The following is a 23,398-nucleotide window of genomic DNA, read 5'->3' as shown; positions in this document are numbered from 1 at the left end:
GGAGGGCTAACCTGTGTTAAAATTTCCACAGATGTCAAGAAACATGAATGATGGTGGATAATAGCCTGGTTTTCCCAAGAGATACAGCTACTTTGGAATATCAGATTAGGACTGTTACCCACCCACTATTCAGACAGCTTGCACTACTTGCTAATGTGTGCAATATCTGAGGTGCATATGGTTATAGGGAAGGCAAATTGTCCTTTGAATCATTAATGGAACTGTGGCCCCTATTTACTACAAGAATATTAACATTTTTTGATATAGTTTAATATTAACCTGTACGGTATGCAGCTTATTATAGCACGAGGCATTAGTGTCCAAAAAAATTACGTTGTGTACCATTTTAGCAATTGACTCCTATAAGTATTAGGCACATCAAGTGTAGAGCACATAAGACTTGCACTTTATGCCAGTTACACCATAAACTCTGGCTGTTTGGATGTAATCCAATTAGTCAGTAGGCAGCTCCTGATGGTCACCTCAGTGCCACGTTATAGTGCTCCTCCATGCAGCTAAACTCAGTTCACAAAAGCGAATTGCACCTGTAGCATACAAAACTAGGACTATTTGGATGAGAAACATGATCTAATAAACCAGTTAATGCTCCATAACGAACTATCAGCCTGCAAAGCAGTGGAAATAAGTGTAAAAAAATTAAGGGAGACACTCCAGGACACCGTGTGCAACTCTATAGCTGTTTAGTGTTAAAAATTATATTTCCCATCTGTGGGTATTCTTCTTCTGTCCAACTACATCATCATGTCAAAATGAGAAAAAATTTACCATGATTTCTCAGTTGATTTGTTTATACTGATCACTATATGTAAAGGAATCCCCAGTAACAAGGACCCCCAAATTAATTTAGAAAATAATTGGTTCCAGCCATGTTAAGAGAACATTCTTTGGAAGTTTGTGGTAGATCTGACCAGCTTTCAGAAGTGATAAAAGTGACCCATCACATTACAGTCTTGAAATGCTGAGACACGTATAACAAGACAAGTAGAAAATCGGTCCATCTTCTACAGAATCTTCTCATCAGCAATTGACATATACATAACAGTTGTATTAAGGATGCAGTAACACTGTACGGAATCAAAAGCTGAAAAAAGGAGAGAGAAATTGATTAACATTTTGAGTGCTCTTAGGAGCCATGTCTTCAGGTTGTACTTGATAAAGTTAAGAAGTACATTGAAATTCTAGGCATGATCTACCTGGGTTTAAAGGAAGAAGTTGTTAGTATTTAAGCATGTGAAATAAATGAACAGTTGTTTATATATAACAATTTCACTTTTATGATACATAGCATGAGAAAGCAACCAAAGGAAAGGCCAGCACCTGAAGACTTAATGGTAAGTGGAACTCTGTAATGTATATTGAAGTATATCTGTTTTTCTCACCAGTACTTGCAAAGTTAAATATAAACTTTGTTTCTACACTATGCAGCAACTATATATTTGCAAAGCGCACACAGAAACCAAGAGTGAAATCCTGGCTCCACTGAAGTCAATGGGAGTTTTGCCATTGACTTGAGTGGGACCAGGATTTCACCCCATGGTTACCAAATGTACTGCATTTGCTGGGTGGAATCTTGGCTCCATTGACATCAGTGGCAAAACTCCCATTGACTTCAATGCAATCAGGAATTCACCTGAGCTTTTCTTGGGACTTCCATGCAGGTATCAATTTCAGTCAAAACCATTTTGAAGCTAAATGCAAAGGTCTTTCAGTTTGGCTGTTCAGGGATTACAATTTAATGTCAGTCATTCTTTGTCATCATTTACCACTCAGAACCTTTCAAAACCTGAAGATTGAAAACAGGATATGTTCAATGTATTACAGTGTTAATGAAATCCTACAGGAAATTCCTGTTGTCACTGTTTTCGTTTATATTCTAGAATGAAATTAGATTGGCTGTAGAGGATCAAGTCCATATGTATCTTTCCTCAGAAAGGCTTCCAGTGTCTTGTTTTCGGCTCAGAGGCAGCTTTCTTTGCTTGTAAATGGCATTTTTTAGTCAAGCAGTAATAGGAGGAGAGCTGTTCCCAAACAATTCCCAAGTGGTCATTTGTTTAATGCAGAATGTTGATTTGACAATGCACAAGCTGTTAGAATAATGGTAGAATCTAGCATTAGTAAACAATAATTATAGTCCACTCCTACTAATGTTTCACACACCATTCCCTGTCTTTAAAGTGTTATTATGTTGCTTATCACTGCCAGATGTACTTTGTAGATTTATATAAATGATGATGTTTTTTCATTCTTTGCATTGCATACTTAAGGATAACTTTAAGCGACAGTAACAAGATAACAAAATATACGTGTAACTTACCTCCTTTCTTACTTACATGCTGTGAACTGGGGGCATTGCAGCTGTTCTCTGGTTAGAGACTTACCTCTAAAATTACCCTTTGAGGCAGATATCTCAGAATTCAGACTTGTCTCAGTGTAGGCCCTGCTCAAAAAAGCATTTAACTGTGTACCTAATTTTTAACCATATTAACTTCAATGGATCTACTCACATGCTTAAGTTAGGCACACGCTTAAATACCTTGCTCAATTAGGGCCTTAAAGTTCAGCAGAACCCCCTCCACTTTGCATCAGTTTGTGTTTGTTACCAAGGATTTAGACAGCCTTATTTTGTCCCTTTTTTTTTTTTTTATTAACTTTTGATGGTTGGAAAATTCTTGCAGTTAGTCACATCTGAGAAAACTTGGAACAGGTTCTAGAGATGGAGACACATTTACCTTGTGCATTATTATGCTATGGCTGGATAGCTTAGCTATTAAAACAACGGAATAGGGTTTCATAAAACCTATATCTGTTTGTAAATGCATGTTTCAATGATGCAATAAGGCCTGCCACTTATAAATAAAACATCTGCAGATCTCACGTACACCCATAAGTATATATGTATGTATTTGTAAGCAATAACACCACTCCGGGGTGTAGAGTCATAAAAATGAGGCCAAAGGGTGAGTGCCTATCGTACTGGGGAAGTGCATATATATATATCTTTACAACTACATGCCCTGGAGTATGTTGTTCCTCTTTTAAAATGGTATTTTTAAAATAATTTTAGAAGAGTAGCTATTGAGGAAAATAACTTACTACTTTAAAAAAAATTTTTTAGTACTCAACATTTCCCCTCGTGCTGCTTTCTGTTTAATTAGAAATGGACATATAGCCGTTAAATACACTACACACACAGCTGGCCTGATGGTTAAATGAAAGAGCAGCCCCCCTCCCTACCCTCTAACATGGAAAATGGTATTTGTGACTCAGCTTGATTCCCCACTCCTAGCCTGACAGGGCTGAGAGCCGCCCCATGCTGTTCTGCAGCAAGCTCTGACACCAGCTCGGGGCCGCTCTCCAGAGCAAGTCACAGCCAGCCTTTGGGCTGAAAGACAGTCTGGCGTAGTGCAAAGTTTTGGAGGGCTGTTGACGGGAAAAGAGAAATAGGAAGGATGTAGGGTACAGAGGAGAGAGTGAGATGGGGGAAAATAACATTATAAAATTTAGAGATTAAGGACCACATCCTTCTTGCCCTACGCAAGAGAATAATCCTGTTAAGATTAAAGAAATGAAGTCATTAGGACTATTTGCCTGAGTAAAGTAAGCAGCATTTGACATCAAATCTTCAGATTGCTTTTGGCATAATGGCTCTTTCAGCTGGTCCTGAAGTATACAAACTCCCTGCATACTGTGAAGTTTCTTGGGTTGGGTTGGTGAGAAGGTGAGCTTTGTAAGAAAGGCATCAGTTTTCAGGTGTTTTTTTTTAAGATTTCACCAAAAAAGTCACATCTCTCTGGCGAAGAGTGACATGCTGCAGCCTATTGGTGTAGACAAAAGTCTATACCGCAAATGGAGATGTGATGGCTGCGTGGGTAGGCTACCTACCTTTAATCTAGCTACGTGCATAGCACTGGCAGATCCTAGCACAGGTCTGCAATCAAAATATGTTCCCAGGATCCCCACTGGGATTGTACCGGGGTGACTAGCCCACACTGCCATATATTCACTACTACTGTTACCCGCACCAGCTAAATTAAAGCCAGCATGGTATAACTACCCAGGCTACAATCACACTTTCATTTGTGGTGTAGATGTACCCAAAGAGTGTTGGGATCAACGGTAGGTCTGCTGATCATGTGAATCCTGTACTACGTTAATTTTAAGTAAAATAAAACAGAAGTTCGTTCTGAGGAAAATACTAATCTTTTATGGACACACTGATACGAGGGAAGTTAATGGCTCTGATCTGGCCTTCAGCTTGGCCTACAATCTTGCCATCTGTTTTTCTAAACTTGCAAGTAGCTGTGGGAACCTTGCGTAACATAGATGTTTAGCTAACAACTGATTGCGTCAACAAAGTCCAAGTCGTGTCTGTAATGATTTATGGGGGCAAACCAAAAACTGCTTCTGAAAATCAAGCTTGTGGAGAGAAGTAATTCTGGATGTTGTGATCATAACGTTTTATACACGTGGCTTGGAACTGCTGGTCTTGAGTCAGATTGTTTCTTTAAACCAGAGGTCGGCAGCCTTTCAGAAGTGGTGTGCCAAGTGTTCATTTATTCACTCTGATTTAAGGTTTCGCGTGCCAGTAATACATTTTAATGTTTTTAGAAGGTCTCTTTCTCTGTCTATAATATATAACTAAACTATTGTTGGATGTAAAGTAAATAAGGTTTTTAAAATGTTTAAGAAGCTTCATTTAAAATTAAATTAAAATGCAGAGCTCCCCCCAGAGCAGAGGCCAGGGCCTGGGCAGTGTGAGTGCCACTGAAAATCAGCTTGTGTGCTGCCTTCGGCACCCGTGCCATAGGTTGCCTTCCCCTGCTTTAAACCATAATCCATGTGCAAAGAAATTTTCCAAGGTAGAGCCTCTTCTAGTCCAGAATGACGCACTAGAGGATTCCCTCTATGCACAACTGAATATATAGCAGTGACTCTCAAAAGTTCTCAAGTAATGCACGGACCAGGGGTGCAGAACCAGGGTGGGCCAGGGGGCCATGGCCCCATCGCTTTTTACCAGTCGTAAGGATGAGTGAGGAGGAGGAGGGTTGGAGAGGAGTGAGCAGGGATGGGGCCTTGGGGAAGGAATGGCACGGGTCCTCAGGGAAGGGGACAGTGTGAGGGTGGGGTCACAGTTCAGGCGCCAGGGCCCCCCTTTTAGGGACCTTCCATCGCCCTGGCATGGATATCCCAAAAGCTGTGAATTTGGTAGAGCCAAATTCCATTTAATGGCCTCTACCAAGCACAATTGGAAGAAATTTTGCATGATCGCTCTGCCTTTTTCCTCAGTTTTTCTCCTATTGGGGCACTGGGACCAATTTTGTTGTTGTTGTTATTGTCTCTTCTGTCTTATTTTGCATGTCCCATCCTCAAAATCAGGTTGACTCATTATTATTGCATGTGGAAACCCATGTCACCATAGCAACCAGAGGTCTGCCAGTTGGGGGTGCTGTATGGCTCCCCATCATGTTTCTTATCAGCCAAAGGAATCAAGATATAATATACTATCTATCTATCTATCTGTCTAAGTACATCAATAGACATTATCACTGTAGCATCAAACACTGTACACTAGGGCGCCCCGCCCGCCAGCTCCAGCATGCTTTTCATGCTGACAGAAGAAGACGGAGGAAACAACCACCATCACAAAGATGGCTTACTGGGTATATCTACCCTGCAATTAAACACCCACTGCTCTCCCATGTCAGCTGACTCAGGCTCGCAGGACTCGGGCTACGGGGCTCCTTAACTACAATGTAGACATTTGGCTGGCCCCTGGGATCCTCCCACCTTTATATACCATGTATACAATCTTTTACCAATACAACCTTCAAATTTTGGATCTTTTCTTGAACACAACGTTCTGTTTTCTTTCTCTTTCTACTACTGTTGTTCTCCTCTTAGGACTGTAGATTGTTGGATGCTCTCCATTGGAGAATGGGCATTTTTTTCCCTACCTGTAAATTGGCCGTCTTCTAAGAATGTACCAACAGTCTGAAGACTCCATTCCCTTTCTTGTTCTGTGTGCATTGTGATTTACAGAGTTGATGCACTTAGACTTTGGGAGCTTGAAAAGTTATGCGGTTAAAATAGCTCCTCTTGAGATATGTTGGTGCCAGTCAAGAACTTAACAGAGCAGCTGCTTCACCGCCTATTGTGGGCCAACCCAGTCCAATAGTCTAGAACTCCAGATGGGTGGCTTAATTCTGGCAATTCAGTGGGTGCTGTCATAGGAGAAGATGAGTTTAGCACTAGAACAAAATTGTTGTGTCATAACGGTACTTAATAATCACGGTTCATAAAGCTGCTGTTAATTCAGTTATGATTTTAAAGTGAACCCTTTTTATATGAAACCTAAATCGTCAACGTTCTGACAACGTATGCTCATTAAATATCCTGTGACACTTTTCACTAGAGTTGAAGAGGTGTTGGTTCCTCATAGCCTCTCCAAATTCCCATTATTCTGCCTACCTGAAATTCCCATTGTAGGGGCTGTTGGTAATCCTCACTTCCTCATCTAATCTGTAGTGTTGGTTTGCACTGTTAATACAGCTTTTGTGTTACACCGCAGTGGTGGAGTAAGTGATACAGAAGGTATGGGTATGGTGAAATTTTGACCCAGTTGACATCAGTGAGGCCAGATTTAAACCTAAAAAATGTTTTGAGGTGAAATGTACTCACCAGGATGAAAGCAGCAACATGTAATCATCCTTAGCACCAAACAAAATATGAGTTGATATTTTATACTATATACACATTAGCTGTGCTGAATGTCAGCATTTTGCTGCCAATTTCATATAATTTAAGGCTGAATGCAAAATGAGATCCTCTTCTGATCCCTAAATTGTTAAATGCATTTCAAAAGCCAACTAACGATGCCAACTAACAAGGTATATCAGATCCAACCCAGTGTAACGCCGTTGAAGTCAGTGGAGTTACACCAAGGATGGATTTGACCAATCTTGTCAGGTTGCTGGAGCACTTTATTTTTCAGATTTCTTGGAAAACATCAAGCCAAAATAAAGGCTGCATGAAATTCCTATACAAAGTCAGACTCTTCAGTACCACATGTGCTCTTGTATAAGCGAACACTGAATTTCCCTCAGAAACAACTAACGTAAATTAATGCCCTATGGTTAGGGCCCTACCAAATTCACAGCTATAAAAAACGCGTCACAGACTGAAATCTGGTCTTTTGTTTGCTTTTACCCTATACTATACAGACTTCATGGGGGAGACCAGGGTTTCTCAAACTGGGGGTCCTGACCCAAAAGGGTTTTGCACCGGGGTCACAAGGTTATTTTAGGGGGGGTTGCAGTATTGCCACCCTTGATTCTGCGCTGCCTTCAGAGCTGGGCTGCTGGAGAGCAGTGGCTATTGGCCGGGCGCCCAGCTCTGAAAGCAGCGCCCCACCAGCAGCAGCACAGAAGTAAGGGTGGCAATACCATATCATGCCACAATTACCTCTGCACTGCTGCCTTCAGAGCTGGGTGGCCGGAGAGTGGTGGCTGCTGACTGAGGGCCCAGCGCTGCTGCTGGCAGCGGTTCTGCCTTCAGAGCTGGGCTCCTGGCCAGCAGCGGCGCTTGGAAGGCAGCGCCGCTACCAGCAGCAGCACAGAAGTAAGGGTAGCAGTACAATAATGCTGCAACGCCCCCACAACTCCTTTTTGGGTCAGGACCCCTACAATTACAACACCATGAAATTTCAGACTTAAGTAGCTGAAATCATGAAATTTATTATTTTTAATGTCCTATGACTGTGAAATTGACCAAAATGGACTGTGAATTTGATAGGGCCCTACTTGTGGTTAAGCTCTGTCAGCGTGCCTTTTCTTTAGCCCGCCCACCAAGCAAAAACAATTTTTTTCCCTTGAATTTATGGCATCAGGTTCTCAGTTTATACAGGAACATATGCAGTAATTTAATTATTTTAAAGTATTTCAAATTAATGAACTTCTCATGGAGGAAAAAAAAGTCATTTCAGTGAGCTTTGAGAAAGGTCTTCCTTCCTAGGACAGGAATGATCTTTATAATTCACCAGTGGATACGCTCAGCCGTATTCTTACTATGGCTGTTCTTTTATCTCTAACATGCTCTTTCTTTGAGTGTGTGTGAGTCCATATACAGATACAGACATGGAGTCAGATTAAATAAAACACATATGCTGCTTCAACATAGCAGAAGTCTGCGCAAGATATTGAAATACCCCTAACAAACGATTATTCTGTGCAAGGGAGAAAAAGAGAGCCTAGTTTTAATAAAATGATAGATTTGCTTGCTTTTTTTAATTTAAAATATAAATCTGTCTAGAGTTTCAAGGCTGACGCTGCCTAGAATGGGTACATGTTTATAAGATAGTCTGATGAGGTTATATAGGTACAGTTTGAACCGCATGCATGTACTGTACATGTGGGTATGTATTCACTCACTGATTTGGCTCAGGATGCTCTCTGTGCATTTACGGTATTTTTCAGAAGCTTTCCATTTCTAAGCTCTATTTAATGGAATCTATGCATAGTAAGTAATCAGGTCAGAGAGAAGCAGCATCCCCTGTTTGAGATCAATCGCTGGCTAATACTTTATCTAGGCCACTTTATTATCTCATGCTGATTCCATTCCCATTCTCCTCCTCCTTTGTAGCATGCACTTCAGCTGTGGTAAAAGTACGTATCGCATACATATTAAAAACATATACCCATTCTATCTGTATGTAAATGTGTGAGACACAGCTGGATATTGCAGGAGTTTGATTTACTAATAGTTATTATCTGTTCTAGCTGCTCAGTGGCAAAGAGAGTTTCAGAAAACAAGCTAGCGCAGAAATTGTCTTTATGGTATCACTATTCTGCCTTAGTGATTGTTTAAAATCCTTCTCTTTGATTGTGAGGGTTGCCTTGTGTTTTGCAGATTCCATGCACTTTTCAGAGCGTGCAAGCAGAACTGTAGAATTTTCTTGTCGGGTTTACCACTAATGCACTATGGAATTATGCTATGCCTCAGATGATTATTTTTGAATGTAAGTGATTTTACTGAATAGAATGGGATTTGAGATACCAAATGCCATGTATGTAGCAGTTATTTCTTTGCATTTTACTTTGGGTGCATAAAAGTGCACATCCATGATGATGGAGTTCAGATTTCTCAAAGAAGGCTCTGGTAGATAGCTGCAGAGTTTTTGGCTAGGAAACAATCAGCAGTTGCAGGAAAATCAGTTTGAACTTTTACATTGAATTAACTTTACATAAATATGTTAATTTTTGTTTAGGTCTTTTAGTTAAAATTCTCACTTGTAGCTTTTTTCTCCATTTTTTTTTAAACCAGTCCAAGCAATATAGATTGTAGGATCATTTCTGTTTATTTTTTGTGGTATTTTATTGATTAGTAGGGATTAATGGTAAATTATATATTTGTATAGATAAAAATATTAACTACTGAAAATCATGTTTTTTCTGAAATTTTTGAAGCCTATCACAGTCTTAAGTTTAACAAATAGTCCCTCTCTCACAATTTCAGGGTAATTACCAGAACTGGCTCTCTGGTCTCCTTAGGTGCAGTTAATATTTTTCAGATTGATAATTTGCTTTTATATTTTATTAAGTTTTCTTAAGGTCATTGAAATGTGAACTCTCTGGAACAGATGCTGCTTTGCTTATATTTCCCCAAATACAGTAGATTGAAAAATATAAGTATATAAACCATGGACCGTATAAAATAGTAATAATAATAAATTATTCTGAACTTGGTTTTTGCTCACTTAATTTGACTGTTGCATGGGACATACAGTGAAGATTTTAACTGCACCTTAAAAATTGAGGGAGGAAATAATATAATCGTATATGGCTTTCCTGTTAAAATATCTCAGAGTAAAAGCCAAAACAGGACCCAATTGTGTGTATTTATAAATAGGGAATCCACCAGCAAGTAATTTTACTTGAGCTCTTTATTTGCACAGCAATACAACAATGGAAGCATTGGCTGAATGCTTGAGACAGTTGTAATTTCTTTTTTGATGACATTAACACTTGTGAAAGAACAGAGGGCTGTCTAAACTTGGCAAACAAGCTTTGTTTTCCTCAAACATGTCTAATAAATCTTTTGAAGAGAGTATTACAGATAGATAAAATTTACCTGACATTCCCTGATCACAGTGAGCCAAGAGTTTTCAATTCTTAACCACTTACATACAACTTATTTTACTGGGAAATCAGTCAGTACAGGAATCTCCTAGCAGGGATGATTTGTCCCTTGTAAAATTGTCAGTGCTTGAACTCATGATGAATGGCTTTGTTTGCAAGCATTTAGTCTGCCCTCTGTCACAATGATCCTAGTTCAGACCATGACAAGGAGAAACTCTGGCAGACACCAAGCATATTTAAGATGTGATAGGTCTGTCTTCAGGTTTCCTAAGGAAATGGGACAGACCCAGGCATTATAGCTGACACAAATATGAGAAACTTTCCAGCTATCAGCCTTCATCTTTTATGGACAAGAAGTTCTGGATGAAATCCTGGCTCCACTGAAGTCAATGGCAAAGCTTCAGGATTTCATCCTCTGTGTTTAGTATCTTTTTTTTTTTTTTTTTACCATTCATTGTAATTAGTCATCATTTTCATTGATCAGTGTAGCTCATAGTTGTGGGGGGAACTGTGTATTATTGCAGGTAGTTGTATAGCCCAACCAATTCCCTAGTCCACGTCAAATAAATAAATGTCGCTATTCATGGGAAATAGTTTATTTCTAATCACTTGAAAAATCACGTCAAAATCCAGAAATGTATTCCATGAGCGTCAGTGAATCCAGCAATTCTAGAAGACCTAAGTTTGTGGGAAGGTGAACTTGCCAGCATTATTAGCATGACTGCAATTAGATTTGTTTGGTAGCTTCCACGGTCCCATTGTTTGTATAACCAGTCACTTTTTGAAGAAAATGTGAGAATCTAACCGTCTCTTTCTAACATGCCCTAAAGCTTCAGAATATCCTAGTACTTTTTGATGGAATGTGAAAAGAAATAGCTTGGATGAGACTTTAAGATGTATAAAAATCTAAGCAACCAAGAGAAATAAATTGGCAATAAGCAAGAATGACACCATGAATATTTATGGTAAAATGAATCTGACAACTCCCAACCAAGAAGCTATTGGACTTGAGAGTTTGTTTAATTTGAGGGGCACGTGTCTTGTATAGGTACTTAAGAATAAGGCTACGTCTATGCTACAAACGCTACAGCACCACAGCTGCAGCGCTATACTATAGATGCTTCCTACATTGACAGAAGAGTTTTTTCCATCCATGTAGGTAATCCACCTCCCTGAGCAGCGATAGCAAGGTCTGCAGAAGAATTCTTCTGTTGACATAGCCGCAGCTGTTCTCAGGATTATGGCAGTTTAACAATGGTATTCAGGGGAGTGAATTTTTTCAGACCTCTGAGCAACGTGGCTAGGTTGATCTAAATTTTCAAAGTAAACCAGGCCTAATTGCGATTCTTCATACGTTTTTCTGTGGTTTTTCCAGTACCATCAAAATTATTTTGTTACTGAAATTGCAAATATATCAATTCTGCTTCATTAAAGGTTTGTTTGTTTGTACTGGTGTGGGGTTTTTTGTTTTTTGTTTTTTTTCATGTCAACTACTTTTTATTTTTCCCTGTGTTTAGGAAAATTTCAGTTCACAGTTTACAATAACAGTCATATCTGTTGTTTCCCATGCTTTGTCTTTTCTGTATGTCTGTTCAAAATAATGTATGTGGTGGTGGTGTAGCCGTGTTGGTCCCAGGATATTAGAGAGAGACAGTGGTGAGGTAATACCTTTTATTAGACCAAGTTCTGTTGATGAGAGAGACAAGCTTTCAGGCTACCCCGTTGTCTTCTTCAGGTCTCCGTGTAAGCTCCAAAGCTTGTCTCATTCACCAATAGAAGTTGGTCCACTGAAAGATATTACCTTCCCCACCTTGTCTGTTCAAAATCATGTCATTTATGCCAGTCCTACAGCAGGCTGGCATATAACACTGATTTGTTAATCTGATAATTTATTTAATCCAAATAAAAATGGAATTGCAAATGGACTTGGTCACTGCATAGATTTTAAACTCTTGGGGATAAAGAGTGGATCTTTGTATCTCTGTGCAGTACTTGCCTGAATCGTGATTGGAGCACGTAGGTACAGCTTCAGTGTAAATACTAAATAATACCAACAACTGCCTGTCAGTGCAATATACACAAAGCAAAAGAAAGGGCTGTGCCTCCCAAGACTTTCTGGTGACCCGTATGCTTTATGACTCCAGTCTTGCAATTGGATGCATGCCAGCAGATTCTTGTGCACAAATCCAGTTGCAGGATCAGGGCCTGAAGTTGTTTAAAAAAAAAAAATCAGTTAATACTACTTTTTTAATTTGTGCAAAAAGGCGTATAAATAGGGGATATTTTTCTACTTAAGAGGGCTGCTCTGAAACATTTTTAATTGGATTTTCATTGTGATTGACAGCATTTGATTATGACAGTAACTTTATTTGGCTGGACTGTTACAGCCCTCTTGTTCAGATTTTTTCCATCAAAGCTCTTTTTTATCCCCTGAATTCCCTGTAGAGTAGCAGTGATTGTGAAAGAGCCTTTTAGCACCTTTGTTGTAGCCATCCCTGGTGATGATTGGACCCAGCTGGTAGTAGATAAGAAAATGTTCCTTTCACAAAGAGGCTGTGTCTCCTGTCTCCACGGTTTCAATAATTTTAAGAGCCCCAGAAACCTGTTGAGGATTAGAAGTAGCTTTAGATGTGAAATGAGTGTTAAGTATTAGTAATCGGGAGATTAGGGCCCCGGGGACAATGGGAGATAAACAACTGCAATTAAGGCAAATCTGCCAGAGTAAACAAAATTTAGAAGAAACAGATGCCCTAACCATTTTGGGGGATTGATTTGAGGGCACCGAGGAATCGATTTTTGTCTTGTTTACACTTTCAAACCCCTGTGATAAACTGGGAGGCTAAATATTTCATACAGCCTGATTTTAGTTAATTTTTTTCCCAGTCCTCACAGTAGGCCTACTCTCTTCTAACAGTGACCAGGCCCGAGTTTATTCAGCATTCACAGGGAGCAGCTAATTGTCTATGAAGGGCCCCTGTGTTTAAATGGGCTTGACAGGAATTTAAATTTTGTTTCAATCAACCTCTGTGCTCACAGCCTGCTCCAGTTTCTAATTTTTAAATTAAACATGATTTTTTAAGCTGTGTGCCTCTCCTCTGGAACTCTCTGCTTTAACTCCCAATGAAGGCAGATGCTTCAGCACTGGAATGTGCAGGTTTATCGAGGCAGTAATAGCAAAGTACTTATATGGAAAAGTTCATTGTCTCATAAATGTGCATCTGCCTATTTACAATTTAATTGGAGCGGTGCAGATAAATCCTCGGCTCCTGTAAATCAGCAGAGCTCCACTGACGTCTGTTTACACCAACTGACGATCTGGCCCGCTAACTTTAAAGAGTGAGTTTCTTCTTGTGTAAGTAGCCTTGTTTGAAAAGCATCCTGTGAAAATGCAGGGCGGAGAATGGAAGTCATTCTGGTGACCTTGATCATTTGTTATCGCAGGAGTATCTGAATGGTCAGTTCAATGGCCTTGTGTGGTTTTAAAGGAAAATTTATATTTTGTGTAGCTAGTGGTGATATTTTCTTCATAGCATTGCTGTCTATGTCTTCTAAGACTACACACATTTATATGCCGTTTTACCTCAATTCATTTGAGTTACACTTTCTGCATATGTTGCCTGTACGAGATGGATATGATTTGTCATTGTTTTCACTGTGAGTCATTTAATACTTGTTTGTATTATTGTATACCTCTCACAAATACGTATATACATTACAGAGACAGTGACACGTTAAAGAGTGTGTCTGTTTTTAAAAATATTCTTTTTTTATTATTAATTTTACTCTATATTATTAGAATGGAAAGACTTTGGCCTGGTTAAAAGTACACAATTAAGTCGACCTATGTTAGGTCGACCTACAGCCACTGCGGTGTTACTGTGGTGTTTCATGTCCACACTATCGTCTCTCTGCCAGCAGTGTGCGTCCTCACCAGAAGCACTTGTGCCCACTTAAGCGGGGCAGTGTCGGGGACTGTCAGCTCTGCGTGGAATTCCATGCTGGGAGCCCGGCTGCGCGGCACTGAGAACTTGGACTCTCAGTGCTGGGCTCCGAACCGCTAGCTCTGCCTGGTGCTGACAGCGTCTACACTGCGTCACCCTAACTACATCGACCTAAGCGCTATGCCTCTTGTGGAGGTGGAGATGTTAGGTCGGTGTAGTGGGGCGCTACCTCAGCGGGAGCAATGCGGTAGTGTAAACACTTATAGATATGGGCGGCTGGTGACTCTGCCATTGGGGAAGGGTAGCCCCCAGCCCCGCCTCTCCCGTTCTGCCCCTCTTTCCCCCTCCTCTTCTGCACCCCTCTCCTGCAGGAGCCCAGACCGGCCCCAGCACCAGCTGCTCTGAGCCCCTGTGGGGAGGCAGGACAGCCAGCCTAGGCCAGCCAGGGCAGAGTGCTGGGAATCACAGGATGGGGCCTGGCTTCGGGGCAAAGCATGGGCTGGGCCAGGCTAGGGTGTTTGGGGGGGCACAGCCTACCCCTACCTATGATACCCACCACCCATGCTTACACAGTTAGGTCAATGTAAGATGACTTCGTTGACCTAACTCTGTAATGTAGAGCTGGCCTTCCAAAAGCCTGATTTATTTACTACTTGCATTACACTCACTGTGGAAGATGAAAATAGACTAATTTAACTTTTGTTTCCGGTCAGTTTTCTGATTCTCATGTAGCATTTGCTACCACAGTGTTTGGATAGCAAAGACTGCAGGAGGAATTTTTAAATCCAGTCAAACAGTTCTAATTATAAAGGGGGGTGAGTGTTTTTCTCTTTTTCATGAAAATATATTTATTAACAGTAGACTTTGGATCAGGTCTGAGAAAGAAAGAAAGTCAAAGTTCACTGAAATCAGTAGAAAAATATAGGCCCAGTTCAAGATGGTACTAAAGCACAGGCCTAACTTTACTTACCTAAATAGTTCCACTGGGACTAGACAGATGCTTGAAGTAGGATGCATGCTGAAGTACCGTCCTGAATCAGGGCCTTAGACGGGATTACATGCCACTCTTCTTTCTCCTGTATACTACTCTTCAGAGCCTCAGCACTGGCTGCAAAGGCTCAGACCAACTGTAGGCATATTAATCTCCTTGTAGTTCTGTTGCATTGGTCTTTTAAGAAACAATAAACCCTGGAAAAATGTCATTACCTGCAATTAACACCTGGCTTGTTAGTTAAGCACCAAAGGTGATGCTGAAGGCAGTTGATGTTTCAACAAATTATCAAAGTGAGATTGCTGTGGAAAGCATGATCTGCAGGTTGCCAAATAAACGTCAGGTCTCTCTAATTTATACTGTTGCAGTATGAAAAATGGCTGCCTAAATCCATTCTTAAATAAGGTGTCAACCAGGTGTAAATAATGTATATTAAAAATCATAACAGAAGATCGACATTACTATAAACATTTTTCTCCTTTGTGAAAGTAACCAGATTTTCACCCATCAAAATAGATGATGAATTCATTCTTCAAAGGTCCCATCAATACACAGATTTTGTTGCTGGATTTTGTGTCTCGAGAAAGAGTCATGCAAGAAACTCCTTTAGCTCACTATTGTTGACCCTCTGAGACAGGTCAGCTGGAGAGCAATGTGCTTTTAGGCCTGCCTCAATCTCAGAGGCCTCTGCAGTGACCTAATCCTGTCTCGGGTTCATCTACACAGCCAAAAAGAGGCATGCAGCAGCACGTCTCACAGCTTGGGTCAATTGACTTGGGCTCATGGGGTTCACGCTATGGGGCTAAAAACACCAGTGTGAACGTTCCCACTCAGGCAGGAGCCAGACTCCGAGGGCTTCCCCCCCCTTCCCCCTTTGTCGGGTTTCAGAGCTCAGGCTCCAGCCCCTGTGGGAACAGCTATGCTGCTATTTTTAGCCCCGCAGGGTGAATCTAGTCAGCTGACCCAGGCTCTGAGACTTGCTACCGCGGGGAGTAGGTTTTGTAGTATAGATGAGGATCAGAAATGTTAGGAACCAGGGGAGGTTTTCATATGATTTGCACTGGAGGCATGAGACTGAGGCATGTCCTGCATGATGATGATCTTCAGAAAAGCAGAATTACAAGATAAGAAGTTTTCTCTCTTAGGACCATCCATTGCGCTGATGCAATTCCATTGTCTAAAGACGAACTTTCTAAACTGGAGCACTCTCTCTGGTTTGGAGCATGGACAAGAGTAGGCCAGCGGAAAATTAGTGACACCTTAATTATATCATATGAAAAGTGAAACAGCTTTGCAAGAAGTTGGTTCATAGATAAAGATACAAATTCCAAAAAATGACCAGGGCAAGATAAAGATACAAATTCCAAAAAATGACCAGGGCACTTCTGAAAGCCCATGTGATACCTAAACACGGATAATGGAAAACAGCTCCAAGGGCTTAAGTACTTTGCAGCATTGTTCATTTGCCAGTATATTTTGTACCTCTTTTCAACAGCTTATCTGTCACCATTGAGATAAAATCATTAGTATGGTAATCTAGATGACCATAGTTCTGACAGTGACCTAAGCTAATCTGCCTTTGCAATTTCAAGAACTATGTTTGACTTCTCTGAACGTAACCTTAAATTGTAGTCTTGTAAGAATTTCAGAGCTGTATCCTTCACTCCTTCTCCTAATGAGGTTATGACCAAATGCTCATTATAATTGCTTTAGACTCTTTTTAATTTTCAAGCTTATTAATCATAAGAAGAGTTATTTAAAATTGCATAAATTAATCTTAGATTAAAAGCCCATCAAAGCCTCGAAACAATTAAGAATAAGTAGGATTTCCCTGGGGCAGCAAGTTTTATTTGAATAGTGTAGTCAGGTGGATATCAGAACATTGAAGTATGGTAGTGATTAATGTATGCAAAATTTAAATGAGGGTTTATAAATGGCAAATCTAAATCACATATTGACCTAACTGTAGGCTTTAACTGCATTGTCTGTCATATATTTAAACCATTTAGTAATCAACATTTTAATTACAGTGTATGTTAGGGAGGCCATGCGACAAACAAATTCAGCATTTTAACAGCCACCTGGAAGTGTATCCGCACAGTGGGGCTGTTCTTTTAACTGTTCAAAATAAGATGATGCAGAAGCAGAATGGAAACTTTAACATTTGATTTTGCTCATAGATATGCTCACGTACCTGCTTTATCACATGTCCAGGAAATGCCACTGATCTGTGCCGCTTTATAACTCCCCCTGTACGTACCAGTCTCTGAATAAAATAAGTCCTTATTTACTCTCCAAGCCAGCACAGGCTACAGGTGCTATGGGGCAAGAAGTCTTAGGTTTTGTTTGTTTCTTTGTTTTGTAAAGATTATTATTTTTGGTTGATGGTAGGTGGGGCTGAGGGGGGGGGGTGTCTCCTGATTTTTGAACTCACCCATGCCACTTAATTAGTGTGTGACAATTATAGTATTGGCAACTCTCACACATTTTTCATAACATAACTTTGGCTTTTGCTAGAGCGCCCAATTGAGATTGGAGCGCCATTGTGCTAGATACTGTATGAACACACAGTCCCTGCTCCAAGTCTAGTGCGCAGCATGGTGCTGAGGTACTGAGGCAGGATCTGAGAACTGGGGCACACCAAACCGATCTCATATAGGAACCACCAAACAGCCATTACACAGGAACCGCTTTCAATCTGTACTAAGCTTGGCTGGATTCAAACTGGTGACCTATAGATGAAAGGATCCGTAGCTCATTAGCGAAGCCCTAACATTTTGTGTCATCAGCACTAATGTTCTTTAAAGAATGAGGTTTCCTTGATGGAAAGGGGTGTCTGTTAAATCAAGTGCTGATCTTTTTGAAGCTTACACAAACGGGGATTCATCTAGTCCAGTGCTTTTCAAACTTTTTTTCTGGTGACCCACTTGAAGAAAATGGTTGATGCCCGTGACCCAACGGAGCTGGGGATTTGGGGTGCGGGAGGGGGTCAGGGCTGGGGCAGAGGGTTGGGGTGTGGGGGTGGAGCTGGGGCTGGGAATGAGGGGTTCAGGGTGTGGGAGGGGGCTCTGGGCTGGGGCAGGAGGCTGGGGTGTGGGAGGGGGGTCAGGGCTCTAGGCTGGGGGGTGCAGGCTCAGGTCTGGGGATGAGGGGTTGGGGTACAGAAGGGGGCTACAGGTTTGGGGAGGGCTCCGGGCTGGGGCAGGGGGTTGGGGTGTGGGAGAGTGTCAGGGCTCTGGGCTGGGGGTGCAGGCTCTGGGATGTGGATTTTGAGGTACAGGAAGGGGATTCAGGTTTGGGGGATCTCAGGGCTGGGGCAGAGGATTGGGGCGCGGGCTTACCTCGGGTGGCTCCCACTCAGCAGTGCAGTGTGGGTGTTAAGGCAGGCGTCCTGCCTGTCCTGGCACCACAGACCGTGCTGCGCCCCGGAAGCAGCCAGCAGCAGGTCCGGCTCCTAGGCGGAGGCGCGCAGGCGGTTCCACGCAGTTCTCGCCTGCAGGGAACGAGCCAATGGAAGTGTGGAGCCAGTGCTTGGGGCAGGGGCAGCGCACGGAGCCCCATGGCCCCCCCGCCTAGGAGCCGGACCTGCTGCTGGCTACTTCTGGGGCACAGCACAGTGTCAGAACAGGTAGGGATAAGCCTGTCTTAGCCGGGCAGCACCACCGACGGGACTTTTAACAGCCCGGTCAGCAGTGCTGACCAGAGCCGCCATGACCCAGTGCTGGCACCACAGTACTGGATCGCGACCCGCAGTTTGAAAACCACTGATCTAGGTATACAGGATATGTCTACAGTGGAAGTGAATGTGTGATTGTAATATGGGTAGGCATACACATTAGAAATTAACACATCTAAATTCACTTCTAAGTACAAATTTTTGCAACATAAACTAATTCCAACAATTACTCCAAGGTCTTTGCACTAATGTATATACTCCATGGTCCATATGGGTCGTCAGCAGCATTTGAACCCATAACTTTTACAGCTTTTATACCACCTCAGCCATAGAAGTCATTGATGGAGGGAAACATGCTGTTAACATCTGTGTGGACCAGCCTATAGACAAAATACACACTTTGCCAGTGAATTGCACAGCTGTTTGTAATACAACAATAGAATGTTAGACATCAAGATGCCTGGTGGCTATTCCTGGCTGCGAGAGCAGAATATGGTCACAACCGAGTTGAACAATTCCCCCGTTTGGCTTGTCCATAGGCACTGAATCTGGGGTCTCAAGATGTAACAGCCTTTGCTACTGGAGGTGGTAGCAAACTCAAAACTTCTATATGTGGGCTTGCCACTAGAGGGTGACACAGCGGCCTGTGATGATGTGTGTTACACAAGCACATGTACCTTCTGAAAAGCCATGTGACCGGATAGTTGACTTGCATCTCTTATATTAGAGATCTGATTTCTGTTCCCAGCTGTGTCTGAAGTGCCTTGTGCAATCTCTGGTGTTCTATCGGCAAAAGGTCTGAATGATAGTTACCTTCCCTATGGTCTGAGGCGTTGATTAATAATGAGGGTTGCAAAGGGCACAGAAATGCCAGCAGCAGTCAGAGGAAGAGCTGGAGCCTAGAACTCATGGTCTTTTAGCTCAGTGCGTGTTTCCTTAGGCTATAGGATGTTGCTGGAGGAGTGTCTGTCTCACTCTTGTAGCCAATTAAGGAAGGATCGTCCAGGCTGTCTTGGCATATGGCCAAAGGGTTGTGGGGTGGCTGATCTCATCTGCCTTTGCCTGATGGGTACCATTGGAGTAGGATGGGCTTCAGAGGTTGGAGAAAGGACTGAAAAATCTCAAGTGTCAAAGACCATTTGAAGAATATAACAGGTGTCATAGTGGCTTTATAATGTTTAAATCAAAGTGCACTTACTGATACATGGAGACAAGGTTGGTACTGACTGAATCCCCAGACATACCAGGTGGGGCGGGTTGGCATGAAAATTTATAACGTGAATAAAGGATGAGCTGAAGAGGAGAGGGTTTCAGGATTCTATTTTTTTAAAGATGCTATGGCTTTTTGTGTGTTCTGTACATGGAAAGCTCCATATTGAAGCCTCATGGAGAATTTCACTTATCATTTTAAAGCGTTTAAATGCAATTTCTAATACTGCTTAATAAACTTCTGCACTGTTTTCTTTTCTTCCCCTTTTAAAAAAAAAGAATGTGGTATCAAAATTGCATGTTAAGTGGGGAGTGAACTTCCTTTAAAGCAGCCTGTAGCTATCAGTAATATTTATTTTCTCTATTTGTTTTAAGCCTGTGAAGACAGTGTGGTTTTCTCTATACTGTCCTGATGGAGCCCTGACCAGCAAGCGTGCAATGCCCCTAGCCCTAATGTGCCATTAATGATAGGTTAATGTACAGTATAATGTTTTTTGGACTAGGGGTTCATTACACTTCTGAGTGCAAGGTCTTTCTGCAGAGCGCCCAAGGTCCCATTGCATTATATCATGCAATAAAAATACCCTTTTCATATCACACACTAATAAACTGTATTTGAAATGCTGTCTAAAGGCACTGCTGTCATCTTCGTAGTCTGTGTACCAGTGCAACAGTTGGGATCTTTTTATGATATTTTTTGTTATGCTGAATTCAGACTTTTAAATGAAAATACATAATTTGACAGTGTGTGGTTATAAGAAATTGAGCCCAGCCCAGTCCGTCAGGATATTTATACAGAGGGTTTTAGAGAAGTGACACTGTTGTAAATAACAGCAGCAGTGGTTATTTGCCAACAAATGCCTGGCATAAGTGCACAGCTCCTTTGATTGCCATTTCTAATTTGTCAAGCTATTCCTGTTCTGCTTCGTATCAGCCAGTCAGAAACATAAAACCATAATCCCCCTAATAACAGGTATTCTTTTTTTAATTAATAGGATTATATTAATGTCTTATTTTCCATCTGCCTGTGCCTGGTACCGCTCTGAATGGAAGACTATTTCAAAGATGTTAGCACAAGATGTCAGGATGTGCAAGGAAACGTAACTCGCGTTTGTCGATAATTAGCCATCTTTTAGTTTCTCCGCCCAAAGCAGCAAACGCAAATATCTTGATCCGTGCAATTCTTCCCTGTAATAATTTGACCATTCAAGGTAATACAGTAAATACTCTCTATTGGCTTAAGTTCTCTGGAATTAAAGACATTTCACCAAACTGTTCATATCAGTATTATGTGCTATATATTTGTACCAAGCCACGGCCCAGGACCCCTTTGTGCTAAGTGTGTGCCCCAATGAGTGGCAGTTAAAGGGACAGTGTCTGGCTGGCCAAGACAAATTGTTTACACAACAGCCATCCTTGTGTTGTATACATGTATACAACATAGCACAGTGGAGCCCTGATCCTTGCTTGGGGCCGCTAGGAGCTACTTCAATGCATATAACAGCAGCAATGTCTTAGATTACGTTCTTGGAGGTGGTCCAGGTGGTGAAATTCACCCTTGTGCGAAGGCCAGTGCAAAGCCTATGCACCATTTGAGACCCGCTCGAGCCCTGTTTTGCTAGACCTCTCCAAAAGGTGTATTTTATCCACATGGAGTAGTGGTCTTGCCAGTGGCCAGCCTGTGTGCTGCGTGCCTTTAACAATGAAGCATGTAAAACACATCATGGAAAAGTGCTGCACGTGTGGAAAGAACCAGTCTGTTTGTAAGCCTGCTGAGGAATATAATTTAAAATCTCTTGCAATGGGCAGGGGAAGGGAGTTAGTGTTAAGAAGGATATTTTCAGGCATGAGGACAACCATGTGAAAACAAATCCGTAATTTTAAAGATGAATACAGTTATGGAACTGTTCCCCTGGAATAATAGCTGTTTAATTGGTCAGGCTAAATTATTGATGTTTCAAGGACAATTATCTCTTATTGTCAAGGTTCTGCATTTGGACTCTTTTCATTTCAGATGTGTAAACCATTTACGGCACCGTCTAATAGGTACTTACCTCTTAAAGAGTTAACCTATCTGTTGGGACAGAGAAAAATGAACCCTTTATCAAGAAAATAAGATGTGACAAGTTCATTTAAAAATCCTGGTTTGTCATTGTTTATCTAATTTTCAGAGTTGACACAGAAAATTAGGCTGGCTGACACTCACTCTCCAGCCAGCCCTGCCTGACCTTTTCCCATACAGAATGCTCTGCGCTCTAAAGCATCCAACTTCCCATTGAATGTTGACATTGCTTTGCCGCAGATCATATTGTATAGGGCCAGAGTCTGAGCCCAATTTAAATCAGTGGCAAAAACTCCCTGGCAAATGCAAGGTCCATTTATTTTCCTTAGCTGGGGGCAAATGGGAAGGCTTGTCTGTTGTGGATGTATTGATCCCTGGTTGAAAGGGGCTTACAGGAGTGGTCTATTTTATAGTTGCATATTTAAGAATTGGCAAGGAGATAGTTCTCATTTTTAATGGATGTGTATAGAAACCTAAAAATAATGAAGTGAGAACAGGATCAGACCCATTATGAAACGGTATCATGACACCTTACGGCCCCATCCTCCAAGCACCTTCTACTGGACATATCTCTTGATTAGTTCCTTCAATGTTGCAGGAAGGGATTCATGGTACAAGACTCCCCACCCCCGTTTTCCCTTTACAAAAGGATTCCTCTGGACAATGACTAGTGTCACAAATGTTAGCTAATCTACCATTGACCATACATGAACAAAGTGTGCTAATAAAGCATTCTCCTTGGGGGGCACGGAGGGTTTTATATTGGTCCCTTATTTGCTGATTCCCAATGGGTGGGTGGTCTCAGACATTAGTGTAAATGAACCAGGTTCTGTTCTATGCCCATATTATCATGTTGCTGGAGAATTATAGCCTAGATTCTGAGACAGTTTTAGACCATGACCTTGCAGGCGCAATGGTCTGTCTATGTGAATTCAATTGCAGAATGGAGGCCTTGTAACTAGTGTACCAAGGCTGACTTCCTGGTGTCATAAACAGACAAGTTGTGGCAAAAGAGTTACTGAACGCCTCCAAGCAGATAACTCCAGGTCGCCCTGTGACTGCAAAACTGTTCACGGCAACTGAAAATACATTTCAAGCTTCTGTACATTTAATTTTCTTCGTTACCTTGCAATACAAAGTAAATCACTAACAGAATATTTAAGTACAGCAGGTTGTGTGTGTTCGTTTTGGAACATGTTGCTCAATGCTAAAATGGTTTCTGTCGGTGCGGGTTTTTATTTGTTGCTGAAATGCACAGTGACCAGAATTCTTTAATAGTTGGCATCCTTCCTGTGGTTGTTTTTAGTTTTTCTTGAAATGATAGTGCACAGGAACAAAGGAAACCCATCTCTTTCTATCAGCCTG

The 23,398-nt window shown here is 41.5% G+C and overlaps 1 protein-coding gene across 8 annotated transcripts in view; it reads left to right on the top strand.

Moving 5' to 3' along the window:
- MAP2K5 (mitogen-activated protein kinase kinase 5) overlaps positions 1-23,398 on the top strand; it is a 191,762-nt gene that overhangs the window by 159,301 nt on the left and 9,063 nt on the right. For 7 of the 8 annotated variants that reach the window (XM_039491614.1, XM_039491613.1, XM_039491612.1 and 4 more), the window contains one exon: positions 1,307-1,352. The exons of the other annotated variant lie outside the window; for it this stretch is intronic. In XM_039491614.1, coding sequence (XP_039347548.1) covers positions 1,307-1,352 — 46 coding nt within the window. The remainder of the gene's footprint in view (positions 1-1,306; positions 1,353-23,398) is intronic. 8 annotated transcript variants of the gene reach the window in all.

Source organism: Mauremys reevesii, linkage group 10, assembly GCF_016161935.1.
Source record: "Mauremys reevesii isolate NIE-2019 linkage group 10, ASM1616193v1, whole genome shotgun sequence".
NCBI classification, from domain to species: Eukaryota; Metazoa; Chordata; order Testudines; family Geoemydidae; genus Mauremys; species Mauremys reevesii.
The sequence above is the reverse complement of the archived record's forward strand: the minus strand, read 5'-3'. Positions and strand labels throughout refer to the sequence as shown.